At 51.0% G+C, this 13,341-nt stretch overlaps 1 protein-coding gene across 7 annotated transcripts; it reads left to right on the plus strand.

Moving 5' to 3' along the window:
* Positions 1-807: 807 nt before the first annotated feature.
* LOC147131822 (zinc fingers and homeoboxes protein 2-like) lies at positions 808-13,249 on the plus strand. Of its 7 annotated transcripts, none has more exons than XR_015082023.1 (5): positions 808-920; positions 3,969-4,039; positions 7,893-10,685; positions 10,747-10,811; positions 11,425-13,249. XR_015082023.1 is itself a non-coding variant. In XM_086013966.1 (5 exons), the coding sequence occupies exons 4-5, from the start codon at positions 8,110-8,112 to the stop codon at positions 11,681-11,683; spliced, it is 2,586 nt and encodes an 861-aa protein (XP_085870092.1). In that variant the 5' UTR covers positions 808-920; positions 3,969-4,039; positions 4,571-4,644; positions 7,893-8,109; the 3' UTR covers positions 11,684-13,249. The 7 variants fall into 7 exon arrangements, 4 of the variants coding, with proteins under 4 accessions (XP_085870092.1, XP_085870090.1, XP_085870091.1 ...); XR_015082024.1 differs by having other exon boundaries at positions 11,502-13,249; XR_015082025.1 differs by having other exon boundaries at positions 11,674-13,249.
* Positions 13,250-13,341: the final 92 nt, after the last annotated feature.

Below are 13,341 nucleotides of genomic sequence, written 5' to 3' on the forward strand. Positions count from 1 at the left end.
TCTGTTCTTCATTCATTTCTTCATCGCGTCATGTCGTAACCACTTCATCATGTCTTCACATCTGTTCATGTGTTCTGCTCTTCATACTTTGTTTCCATCTTTGTTTCCAACTTTTCATCTCACCTATGCACTGGCCTCTTCATATTGTTCCCACTTCTTTTCATTGCGTCATCCCATCATGTGTTCATCTCTTCATGACGCCCCTGCTTCACGTCTTCACCCTGGCGCCTCCTTTCAGGCAGCTGCACTCTTTTCCCTCGGTTGCTAAGCAGCGTTGGCCAAGCTCTGCCCTTATTGGCTGCTGCTAGCTGCCTGGCAACCTCATCTGACCCCGTCCTCGGGAGACCACGCCCACACGTGCACTCGCTTCAGGGCACGTGCGCTACAGTTTAAAAAAACAAACAAACAAAAAAAGAGATCTTTCAGCAGCAAAAACGTTAAAGGTGATCCCCAAAAAAGGAATGCCTTTGCAAATGTACAAAATCTTGTACCTTCATTCGCGTCGTCATCACGACGCGGGGTCAAAGTTCGCGGAATGCGCAGCACGTGTAGTTCTGTCGGCGACGGGCAGGTGTCGCCCTGGTACTATACCTTCAATCTGTCATCATCGGTCCAAAGTTGACGCAACAGGCTGTGACGTCACAGCATCACAGGATGCGAGGTGTGACGTCCATCCGTAGACCTCGCGTGACCTCACCACCAGCACGTCCCAGTGATATGCACGGGGGAGTGGGCGGGTACGTCAAAATTTGCACACATGCTAATGAGTGATGACGTAGAAGGTCACGTGGCGTGTCGTGCAGCGGGAGTTTTTTTTTTTTTTTTTTTTTTTTTTCCCTGTGCGGGCGCGCGCGCGCGCTTTCTCACTGCTTTGGCTGTTTGCTGCGACACGCGCGACAAGCTTGACGCGACGCCGCCAGGTAAGAAGCAAGCCGGACACTGAGCCAACTTGTCGCGCCTCCGTTTGGTCCTTTTGGAGCAAGTCGCAGTAGCAAAAGTCAACTTTGAAGAGCGGCTGTTTCTGTCCACGACAGAGCCCCAAGTGTCGGCGAGAGTTGTTGTGTCGTCACGCAGCCACGAGCTCCGCTGTCTTTAATGTCGGGGGGTGGGGGGACAACTTTGGTCGACCCCCTAGCCCCGGTGAAAGTACATCCCGAATATTAGCCGTTAGCCGCCTAGCTTGCGACCGGCGAGCAGGCCGGCGAACTTGTTTAGCTTAGCTGCGGTTCCGCTCCGGTTGTGTTCGGGTTGTTTGCCCGGCCGAGTTTGCGGGCTCGCTGGAGCGCTTGCTCGTCCGCCTTGTCCTGCTGGAAACCAGCATGTGACGATGCTAAGCTAACGTCAGACGCCGGGGTCATCCGAGGTAAACTCACACTGCCACGATGGACGTCTGTTTGTAGACCTCTTAGTGGATTTTTAGGGTCTGGCTGTCAACGTGGTCGACTATTTGGGTGATTTTGGTTGTGTGTTTGAGTCTGAGTACGTCTGCGTGTGTGTGTTTGTGTCTGTGTTTGTCTGAGTGTGTGGGTGGGTGCTGGTGCTCAGACAGAGTGTCAACATTTTGTCGTGTGCAGGTCACGAGCGAGGCAGTAGTGTATCAGCAAGTTGTGTGCAAAAAGGGTTTTGGTGTTCATTTGAATTTGTGGCGGTGTTTGGTGTAGGTGAGCGACGTGCGTCCTCGTCACGCGTCTTCTTGGAGCCAGCAGGACTTCAGCGTCGGAGTGACGTCACGTCGGCAAAGGGCCGGCTGGCCCCCGACATCGTTGAGTGTCGGAGTGACGTCACGTCATCCATGTCGGCAAAGGCGCGGCTGGCCCCCGACGTCCCTCTTGTCGTTGGACGTGTTGTTAGTTTTGCGTGAATTGTTTCTCTGCCCACGGTAACGTCGTCAATCCGGAATGCTCCCACTCCGTTAGTCAAACGGACACTTGAATTGCGTTCAGCGTTTTTTTTTTGCCGCAACGCCGACTAATTGATTTCGCTCCAACTTTTGTGCTTTGTTGTTCGTGTTCTTGCGGCAAGTGGGGACATGCACATGCTTGACTCGGACGCCCCAAACTTTTCCTGCTGTCCATCCGCTGGAACAAAACATCATCTAGGTCCTATTTATTTTGTGCTGTCACCCACCCACACACACACACACACACACACACACACACACACACACACACACACACACACCTAGTTAGCCGCCATGTCAGCCTATCGTCTTGTGACGCTCGTGCGTCATGATGGCAGCCAATCAGCTCGATCTGCTGCTTGTGGAGGAACAGTGTGTGCGTGCGTCCATGTGGAGTTTCAGTAGTGTGATTGGTATTGTCAACTGGGAAGGGGGGGGGGGGGGGGCTGAGGAACGTGGGGGCGTCTGAAGACCTTTTTGCGTGGGGGGGGCACAGATGTGGAAAGCGCTTTGGAATGTGCCACATGACTAGAAGGTTGCGTGTTTGACTCCCTCCCCCGACCGATAATGGTGTTTTGTTTTTGTTTTTTTTAGACAGATGCCGATTCCAATATCTGGCAGAGAAAAATTACAGGCCATTAATTGGCCGTTAATTAGAAAAATATACAATGAGTAAAAATACTTTTTTTTTTTTTCCCCATACATGAACGTTTGCAAGCACAAAGTACTGAATTCCTGTCTGTTGTACACTTGCACTTGGCAGGTTTCTTTCCCCAACGAGATCGTTTTCTCCACTTTTGGGTCAGAAACGGGCATCTTGGGTGAAACCCGTGGTTCTTCTGCCGCCGATGACTGACAAACAGAAGATGCTTGACACAAACTTTGTATTGCTCAGGGGGTCTTGAAATGCTCTCAAACGGACGATGGATATGCAGAGACGACTTGTCGCTGTTTTCCTGGCTCGCCGCTGGCAGTGGCCTTGGCCACGCCCCCTTTAACCAAACAAACATCATGTGACCGCCTGTTGAGCACAAACATCCAACTGTTGGCGAGCTGGCGCCATTTCCAGATAAACCCGTTTCACCAAAAGCGCCCCAAGGGAACCAAGCATCTAAAAATAAGAAACAATCTACCCTCAGATCTCACAAGATGGCGGGCGGCCAGCCGCCGCGCTCTCCCGATGCGCTCAAATGCGCCGCTAACATGCGTGTGCCTCTTTTTGGTGGCTTTGCAAGGGCGTGTCTCACCCGAACATGATCTCCGCTCAGCCCGGGCAGCCTGCCTATGTCACTCAGGCGGGTTGCTGTGGAAAGCAGCAGCGGATGTCAATGAAGGCGTGACCGGACCAAAGGTTCCGAAGACTTGGCGTCTTGCGTGTTGTGGAGGTCGCAGGTTATTTGTTCCTCGGGACCCTTCACAGTAAAAGCCCATCTTGTTTCGTGTGTGCCCAAGGCTTCAACTTGCTTCCGATCCATGTAACACACTTAGAGGTGCGACAATTAATCCGTTTCGTCAACAATTTATCTATCAAATTAATCGACGGCTGTTTTGATTTGTGGTGTCATCGTTTAGAGGTCTTGCTGAACATGAAATTGTCCAAATGGAGTTTCAGCCTCTTCACGGTCTATTGTGCCTGATTTCTGAAGTCTTCCCTGAAAGCAGACGGGTTGTCTTTGTGTGTGTTTTCTTCAAAATAAGACCTTTGCAAACATCCTACGTTCACTTTGGAAAACAATCATCAACATTTCTGCCGATTTTCTGACAGATGTTACGGACCAAACTAGTAACTGAGTTGTCAGTTTGTTTGTACATTTTCTGCATTGTCCATTTGAAATCATGTCCGCGTTTTGAGTATAGGCATGCAAAAGACGAAATGTTTATTGAATCAAAAAAATAAAAAATAAAAAGATGAATTGAGTTGAGCCCTAAAACACACACACACACACACACACACACACACACAGTATTGAAGTTGAGGTGCACTTTTTCAGTGTTGAGACAACTGTCATGCAACGCAACGGTGACGACGGCAGCTCCTGACCGCATATTTTGCTTTGTGTTCCCGCAGGCCGGTCCGTACGCTCGCCACCACAGGCCCTTGCCCGCCGGCGTCAAGCTCCTCCCCCGAGAGGCAGTTTGGTAAGTAGCGGGCTCGTCTTCAAAGTGATCACTGATGTCACGGGTTGCCTGTCCCCAGTAAGCGCCTTTTGGTGGCGCAAGCGCCTGTCGGTCAGACTTGTGTTCTCATCTTTAGCGTGCACCTTCGGCCACTATGTAGCCCCGCCCCCTCTAGCGGTGCCCTCATCAGTGTTTGGCCATTGCCACAGCCAACTCACTACTTTGTCCTGGTTGCATATCATGTGACCACTGGACCTTCGTGAAGGTCTCCCACTATTTACTGTCAATTGAAAAAAATATTTTCCACACTATTTTATTTCCTTTCTTGTACACATTTCCAATTCAATAAAATGCATTCATTATTCCCGTGCGCTATATAAATAAAATGAAATTGTATTGTATTGTATTGTTTGCAGTTAAAGGGGAAGTCAACCCAAACTTATTTCTTTCAAGAATATGTTCTATGCAAGCCCACTAGTTGAAACGCGGCATTCTGATTAATACTGTGTCGATTGAATATCGCAGAATCCATCCGTTTTTTTGCCATCTCAGGTGGTGGCCATTTTTTCACTCCTGTCGACTGAAAATGACATCACAGTTGCTAAGGGCTCAGGTTCAGAAAACAGGTGAGTCGCGATTGGTCGTTACCTGTGTAAACGTATGCGCAAGGTTTAGATGAACAATGCTGGGAGTGTTCCGAGTCGAAACGTGGTTTGATGAAGGGGATCGAAGAAGGAGGGCTCGTGGACTGCCTCCGACAACGCGGCGAACATGGCCTATCACCCAATGGGCAATTATTCAGTCACCACTTTAACCCATTCAAGCCTGGAGTCACCCTGGAAAACCTGACATTTTCGCCGCCTACAAAATAATGAATGTCTCAGCCCCTGTACCAGATAAAGAAGAAAGAATTTGAGAGCGTAGACATGTGGCTTTCACACCGGCCCAAATTTATTCAATCAATTCATCTTCAATCGAAGACGCAAGTGAAGCACTATTTTAAATTTTTTTTAAATCAAGTATTTTCCAATCAGTATTCTCTTGCCAAGACGTCGAAATCGTCATTGTCTACCAACATATATCTTAAGCATACATCGCGTTTGGACCCTTTGGTGGCTTTAAAGTCCGCGAGCGTGTCGTCTGTATCACTGCCGTGACTTAGAGCAGAGCTCCCGCGATCGACTGCCCAGTGTGCTGCTATTATTCCTCGAAAGGATTCCGGATATCCTCCGACAACTCACGACACCGTCACATGTATATACTGATGCATTTCATTGACTAAGAGACAGAGAATTGGATTTAAAAAAAAAGAAAATGATGTATACGTTCTCCGGCTTTAGTGGTAGAAATGCGGTTATGCGCTCCCGCCCTTAGTGGGTTAAGTGCATCCATGTGAAGACAAGACATGAACGCTGACAAATGACTTGAGTCCGACAACTATTGTAACATCTCTGCGACAATGATGGAATTGTCTTGTTTGTCAAGGTAAGTCAAAAGACATTAATGCATATTAATCATTGGTTGTTTTTTTTATTGTGAGTGTCATAATCGTAATTGTAATTTAATTTCAATGAGTACATATTTTGGTGCAGCGCACCTCGCAGGTGGCCCGTTCAAGACGACACGACGTGCGCTCGAGCCCCTTTACGGTCTTGCTGCGTTTCAAAGTCGACTTGTTATACCGTCCTCGCGCCGGCCGCCAGACTGGGCCCGTTGCCACGGAAACAACCCAAAATGCACTACTGGGAGAGGCCGTGAGCGCGTTTAATGAATTTAGTCATCCTCGTTTCACCCAATTTTTTATTTTTTTTCATCTTTCCTGCCAACAACAGAAGAGTTGAGATGTTGCGGTCCAATCGCTTTCTCGGTCATCACTTCCGCTTTTGTGAGGTCCAATCGCTCCCTGCGCGTGCACGTGCGCGCGTGTTGCTTCATGTTCTGTGATGCCACAAGGGCACATTGTGTCTCTGCTGCTGTTGCCGTGGTAACATCAACACAATGTACCTCCCTCAGCCCCCTCCAACCCCAAATAACCACTCGCACGCAGACAGGCGTGGTGCACGCGGGTTCTTCATCACGCTTGCGTGTGAAGTCATGCAAATGAATCGTAATGAAGTTCGTTAAGAGCCCAACTGATCAAAGGATGTTTGTTTTGGCTTGAAGGCTCGTCATCTTCCTCTTCTCATCTTCCTCTTCAAAGCGTCCTCCCAGCTAACGGGCCGCCGCCCACTTCAAGCTTCTTTCCTCCGGCCGGCCCTCGTGCGCCTGTCGAACGTGTGACCACGGTTGGCTTGGGGGTCTTGAGGTTGCGTCTCTGGTGCTCAACCACCAGTTCACCAAATGCGCTTACGAATAACAGCGGAAAGGAGCAAAGGCCATTTTGGCGCCTGAATGCTCCAGGCAAATGCTGGACCATTTTTGAGTTGTTGAAAAGTAGAATTCCCACTACATAAGTTGGATACTTTGAGTCGGTCAAGAAACGTGAAGAAAGGAGGTCATTATTGCTCCCATTGGGCCGTTTCAATTTTGCCTTTTTTCACAAATGGGTACTTTGGGCTCGTCCCCGCGTGAGGTTATTTGTATAAATGATTGTCAAGTGGCAAGTGTGGAAAATGGCCTGGAAAGTGATGATTTTGGGAGAGGCAGGAAGAAAGTGAAGAACAGGGGTGCCCCAGTGCTGTCCTGGTGGTTGAGCGGCTTTGAAACGGCGGCACAAATTTGTGCGATTAGCCACTTAGACCAGCGGCTGGCTAAGGAATTTCCCCGAGGGGCCAACTGGATTGCGCGTTTTTTTAGGACTGATACTGATTAGTCCTAATCAAGGAGGCTGAGAGCCGATATTCATTTTTTAAATAAAAAGGAAATATCAAGAATTAAAAAGGAAATTCAAACTCTTAACTTTGTTGAAACGTCTTTAAGCATGTTTATTGAACACATTGTCAGATTTGCATATATATTTTTTTTTAATCATTATGATACATTTTGTTGTAAAATTCTAATAATGTTTAGGGAGCTCCCACGGTCATCAGCATGTCTTCAAACGTGACACGAAAACTGAAACAATAGCTCCCTATAGTTTTCTACAGTAAATAAAGTTCTCCAAATTTGCCAAATCCTAGAAATGTCACGTATCTTAAAGTGCCTAGCGTTCCAAGGGTCAGTGACTGAGAATTGAAAGAAAAAGTTCCTTGAAGTTTATACTCTTAAATTGATTTTTTTTATCGGCCATCCGATTTGTTAAAAAAAAAAAAAAAAAAAACGGCCGATACTCGTCAAAATGCTGATAGTCGGCCCGGCCGATAATCGGTCCTTCCCTAATGAACATTGCGTCACCACTGAGAGCATTGACATGAAAACATGTGGATAGCGTGAATCATTTTGTGTCGTTTTCAAGATGATGAGCCAAACCAGCAACTCATCTTAGTTGGGACTCCACAAATCTCGCCAGGACAACGTCCCCTTTTGCCTCCACCGTGCAGGAAATAAGAACAGTGCTAACCTGAGAAGCACTTTTGGCATTGTTGCTAGACTCTCTCTCTCTCTTTTATTTCTTTTCTTTTTTTTAATCGTCGCTATGCCGGCAGCGCCGAAGACACAAGGCCTTGCTCTTGGTTGCTTGTACTACTGACACGCGTCCGAGTAAAAGCCGAGGACTAGTTGACCCACAGGCGGCCGGCCGTACGGCCAAAGGTGTTGTGACTGATGACTCCTGTCGGGGGCAGGCAGGGCAAGGAGGCGGCAGAGTATTGTCAAGGTGACGCAGGAAAGGAGAGACTGAAATGAAGGACTGGCTTCCTCTTGTTGGTATTTGCTCTCTCCAAAATGGCTTCCTCTGCAGTGACTCTCTCTCTCTCTCTCTCTTTCTCTCGGCCAGGTCTGGAATGAGCCCTCGCAAAGTCTTTGTCAGCTGACAATCCACCGCCGGTGCCAATGCGAAGCGGAGCCCTGCTCACCGCTCCGCCACACTCGCCCGCTTCCTTGCGCTCAGGACCCTCCCCGGCCCAGCCGGCACAGTCCATGCGAAGCGCTGGAAACCGGCGCCGCTCTCCCGTTGACGTCAGTCCCTCGTCGCCCTCGCCTTGAAGGTCAATATGCCCGGTCGCAGAAAGTCCTCCGCGCCCTGCATGGTCCAGGTCCTCAGACCATGTGACCCGAAGGAGGCACCGGATGTGGAAATGTTCGACGTGGAAATGTTGTCGCAAGACAATCTGATGGACGAGTCTGAGCCTGGTGAAAAAAGTGATTCCCATCAGAACGTGGACGGTCCGGACCAGGAAAACCTCCTCCCTGAGACATCAGAAGAAGAGCTGTCAGGTGAACCAGACGAGCGGGAAAGTGAAATGTCTCAATGTGACCACGAGGCTCAGAAGAAAGAGTCCAAGGGCTACGAGTGCAAATGTTGCCCGTTCTGGTGTCCGGACCTTCAAGACTTTAAAGACCACGTGGACTCCAGCCACCCCAATGTGATTCTCAATCCGCTGTACCACTGCGCCGTCTGCGACTTCAACACCAAAAAGTTTGAACTTCTCACGGAGCACAACCAGAGCCTTCATCCCGACGAGAACAACTTCAAATTCAAGAGGATCAAGAAGAACAATCAGACCATCTTGGAGCAGACGATCCAATTCCAGGGCCGTCCCGTTCCCGAAGAACGTTCCGGAAGAGACGCTTCCGTGTTGCCGCCTTGCTTATACGGCGCGGTGAAATCGGCAGACTCCGCGAAGGGCCCCCGCTTGGGCGGCCGAGTCTCCAACCGCAAGGATGGGATCGCGGCACTCAACATCAACGGCACCGTCATCATTCCCGAGGCCACCGTTCTCCAAGACCTGTCCCATGTGGCCCCCGTGCTCCAGCGCCCACCCAACTACAACTGCCAACCCCAAATAGCCGTTCCTCTGAACAGCGCCAAATACGACCCATCCTTGGACCACAACCTGACTCTGATCACCTCCTTCAACAAGTTCCCCTACCCGACACACGCCGAGCTGTCCTGGCTGACGGCCGCTTCCAAGCACCCGCAGGAGCAAATTAAAGTTTGGTTCACCACCCAGCGGCTCAAGCAGGGAATCACTTGGTCCCCGGAGGAGGTGGAGGAGGCCAGGAAGAAGATGTTCAACGGTTCCATCCCTGCCGGCCATCACACGTTCACAACCCGCGTCCCGCCGCCGGCCGCGCAGCATCGATTCCAAGCAGCCGCCCCGAGTTCGGCCAGTGTCGTATTGGCTAAAAACGTTCCCGCCGGAGTCGCCGTCAGCTCCGGACATGCGCTTAAACGGTCCCCGATGGCTCGCTGCGGTCCTGAGTCCAAGCGACCTGTCATGGCAGTGGCCCCGAGTCAAGGAGACCCCAAAGAAACGGGCCTGATGGCTCCCTCTCAAGAAGAGTGCCATTCGATGGCTCCACCGGCAGGACTTCCCCCGTTCGCAGTGGAGATGAAGAAGTTGCCCCCTGCTGTGCCTTTAATGACATCATCATCATCATCATCATCATCATCATCATCTCCGTGCACCAAGGGAAAGCTTCCTTCAAACCCCAAAACCAAACCGGTGGTGTCGCTGCCATCCATCATCTTTCCGGAGTCCTTAACGCGGCCCACCATCGCGCCGCCACCTATCTTTGCCCCGTCGTTCAAAAGCTCATTACTTATGCCGCGACTTTCCAAAGAGAAGCTTTGTAACACTCTGCCAGCCGCTAATGTGACGTTCCCAAATTTGCCTTCACTCGTCAGCCCTCAGCTGAGGAGGCCCCCCATCATCCAGTCCGGCTACACTCCAGCTAAAGTCCCCACCGGCATTCCAAGACAGGAACAGCCGAGCGCGGAAGAGGCAGGCGCTTTGCCCGCGGTCGTCATGCTCGTCCCCGCGGCGGAAGCCGACGGGATGTGCGGGACACTCTCCAAATGTTCGGGCGACGCGGCGACACTCACTCGCAGCGACGGGATGGCGCAAGTGGAGGCCGGCGAGCTTCCGGTTGTAGATTGCCAGCACAAGTCCTCCTCGCTGCTCACTCAGTTCCCGCTGCTGGAAAGAATGAAAGGCAAGACGGCGGAGCAGCTGAAGATCCTGGAGGAGCATTTCCTGAGGAACAGCTTCCTCTCTCACGGCGACGCCGACAATCTGGCCGTCGCCGCCGGTTTGTCCCATGGGGAAATCGAGGGCTGGTTTGCGGAGCGCCGGGCACTCCGGGATAACCTGGAACTCGCCCTCCTCAACTCGATGGGCACCAAGAGGACGGAGGTCGACAAAGATGCAACTCTGCCCCTTAATGGGATTCACAAGTTCAGTTTTGGTGCGGAGGAGGGTAAAAGTGGCTCCATGCCTCTGCCCCCCTCCGTTCCAAATTCCCGCTCAGCGCCGCTTCTCAAGGAGCATTTTGCACAAACCGAAGGGACGACTCCGTCGGAGGTTTGGCCCGGACTGGCCCGCGTGGACCTGGCGCGCTGGTTCTGTGACAGCCGTTCCACACTGCACGCGGAATATTTCCATCGCGACGGACTGAATGGTGGTGCGGGGCTCCCGGACAAAAATGCTCCGTCCAGCCCCCGTGAGCGCTGCCAGGAAGGCGGCGTTAAGGGTCTGGAGGCGGGGCCGGGCCGGCCGATGGAACCGCGCGCCCGCGGCCTGAGCGCCCCGCAGCATGGCGAGCCACAAGACCGCCTCGCCGGCAGGTAGCGCATCCGCACCTCTGTGCTCATTTTCACACGCTGACTGACACGTTTCCTCCTGTAGCTACTCTTGAAACCAGACAGTCAAGCCCCGCCTATTTGCCATTCCCCAATTTCAAGAATTCTCCTGTGAGTTTTTTCCTGTGGACTGCAACCAACTATTTGGTGAAAAATGTCTTGCGGCAAATGGTGTCATTTTCTGAACTTGCTGTAAAACCGCAAGGTGGCGCCAAAACATCCCGCTCCTTTTAAGGTGCTTTGTTAGCCGCGGTGTAGCTAGCTTTGGTTAGCGGCTAATGGCGAACAGCAGCGTGACGCGAGATTCCGGTGGAGGTCCCACAGGCAGATGCAAGGAAGCAGGCTGCTAAACTTGTCAAGATAATTTAATTGAATTGAAGTTGATAGCTGATCTGCTGCTAAGCGCTTGCCGCACATTTGAAACGGAAAGAAAAAACATCGAGTCTCATCAAATGGCTCGTTAGCAAAGTAGTCATTGGCATTTGTACCACATGCCATGCGTGCCAGTGTCCTGGTACGTCTTCTGCTTTTTTTTTTTCCAATTTCAATCTTACTTGCGGTTTACAAATGCTATTCATATGCTCTGGGACGGTTTGTGCTATTTTAACGATTCACTTGCTCACGGGCGGGTGCGTTTGGCGCGTAAGGTCTTATTTTCATATTTGGATGGGTTTGCTCCACTTTGCGTTTGCACAAAGCCAATCGGCGTTTGTGCCCAAAATAGCGGCAGCGGGTGTCGTCGGCGCCCCCCTGTGGTGCCGAAACCATGAAAGCCTCACTTTGACTAGTGACTGAAAACAGGCTCGACAAGATGGCAGCTGTCGCCGCATGTCGCTCATCGGCATCGGTTTACAAGTGTCACTCATTTCCCCCCCCCACCCGATCACAACGAGTGCAGGAACAAGCTAAGTCTGCTCAATGAATGTTGTTTTTGTTTTGTTTTTTTACTTAGTTTCTTTGGTCTTGTTTTCAGGTGCGAATAACAACAATCGTCTGTTTCATCTCCTGCTGGACACGTTGAGAACGACGCCACCTTGGCAACATGAAGAGCCTCCGCCCACCACAGGATGATTGACAGGAGACGTGTCCCCAAAACGATTGCTACGCTTAGCTGGTGCGGCTAACGCGTTCCCTCAGGTTGTCTGGCAGCCGTTTTGATTCCCTCATGTCCTCTTTAATGCTGACTTTGGGACCTACTTTTGTTGTCATGGAGACTGAACTACAACACTTTTGGCACTGCCCCCTTCCTACTCGCTGGAAGTACCTTTAGCCACTCTGAGACCGTCAGCGAGTTTGTGTGTGTGACCGTGTGAGAGATTCTTTTGTTTTGAAATGCTTGCCTGCTTCCACTGGTTTCGAAACAAAAGAATGCTGCATGGACACACACACACACACACACACACACACAGAGCTTGGCAATACTTCAGTCAGTTGTTGTGAGCTGTGCCTGGACTTTCGCCCGCCACTCCCCTGCTGAGAAGGAGGAGCGAGAGGGGGGGGGGTGGGGGGTGGGGGCTTAGGGTTATTGTCTCTTTTCTTTTTTTTCTTGTTTTTTTTTGTGGCGGGTGGTCGTCACATGAAATCGACTCTTAAAACAACGAAAGGAAAGCACTTTGGACTTTTTGGAAGTGTGCAGCAGTGAGGTGGTGTTTTGGGCTTAGCCAGCCAGCTTCCTGCTGCGCTTTCCCAGCATGTCGCAAGGTGGACACGCTACACTTGTTTGCTTTGCTACCACTCGAGAGCGTCCTCATGTCACGTGCACGAGCAACACGACTGGACCAAAGGCACCCAAAAAGCCCCTCTGCTTCACGCGCACGCCGTGTATACTTTGGTGTGTACTTTTGTGTAGGGACGCACCGATACCGTACCGTCTGTACTGGCACGGGACGAATGTGCCGATACTGCGGCGGCGATACCGCTTGACCAACCCGATGTGCAATTTGTTTTTCCTTTTGTCTATCAAAAGTCCGCTCGCTGGATATCAACACGTTTTGCCAAAGACGGTCAACGACATTAGCGGCCGTGTTGCGGCACAAACCGTGAATGAATATTTCGAGACAAGCGGTGCGACCAACCAAACCTGGCAAGCGGAATTGTTTCTGCCCTGCAGTCCGAGCGTCACGGCCCAGGCCTGATTTTGTTTTGGGACAATATTTGATTCGATCAAGCACGTTTTCATCACAACTGCGAGACGTGATGGTGACGTCAGCCCGCTCCCCCCTGCCCCCCAAAAAAGGGATATCGGTGCCTCCCTACTTTAGTGTCCTTTGACTTGATGAATGTCGAAGTCCGCTCAGTTGCGCAGTCACACGTCGTCTTGACTTCCTGAAGAGGCGCCATGAATGTTGATGCTAAGCTAACGCACACGTGCTAAACGGCACCTGATTCCTATCAGTTAGCATTTGGACCAGGCCAAGGCTGTTCCTCGCGCACACGCCGCTTCTTCATTGAGCCGACCTTTTTGTCGCAGCCGTCGCTTTAGGCTCACGTTTGTGTTTCCGGCTCCAAGTCTTGTGATGTCCTGCAATAAAATGCTTTTTACACTGCCATCTTGTGCTCGCTATCTTTAACGGTCAGTTATCGGTCCGTGTTATCCCTTTTCCCTAAAAGATCACAATGGGCGGGACTTTTTCAGACGAAA

Source organism: Filicampus tigris, chromosome 18, assembly GCF_054856515.1.
Source record: "Filicampus tigris isolate MCC_2025a chromosome 18, RoL_Ftig_1.0, whole genome shotgun sequence".
Lineage (NCBI taxonomy): Eukaryota > Metazoa > Chordata > Actinopteri > Syngnathiformes > Syngnathidae > Filicampus > Filicampus tigris.

Excerpts from the sequence above, each read along its gene's own strand:
- LOC147131822 (XM_086013966.1), top strand. The coding sequence starts at position 8,110 with ATGCCCGGTCGCAGAAAGTCCTCCGCGCCCTGCATGGTCCAGGTCCTC.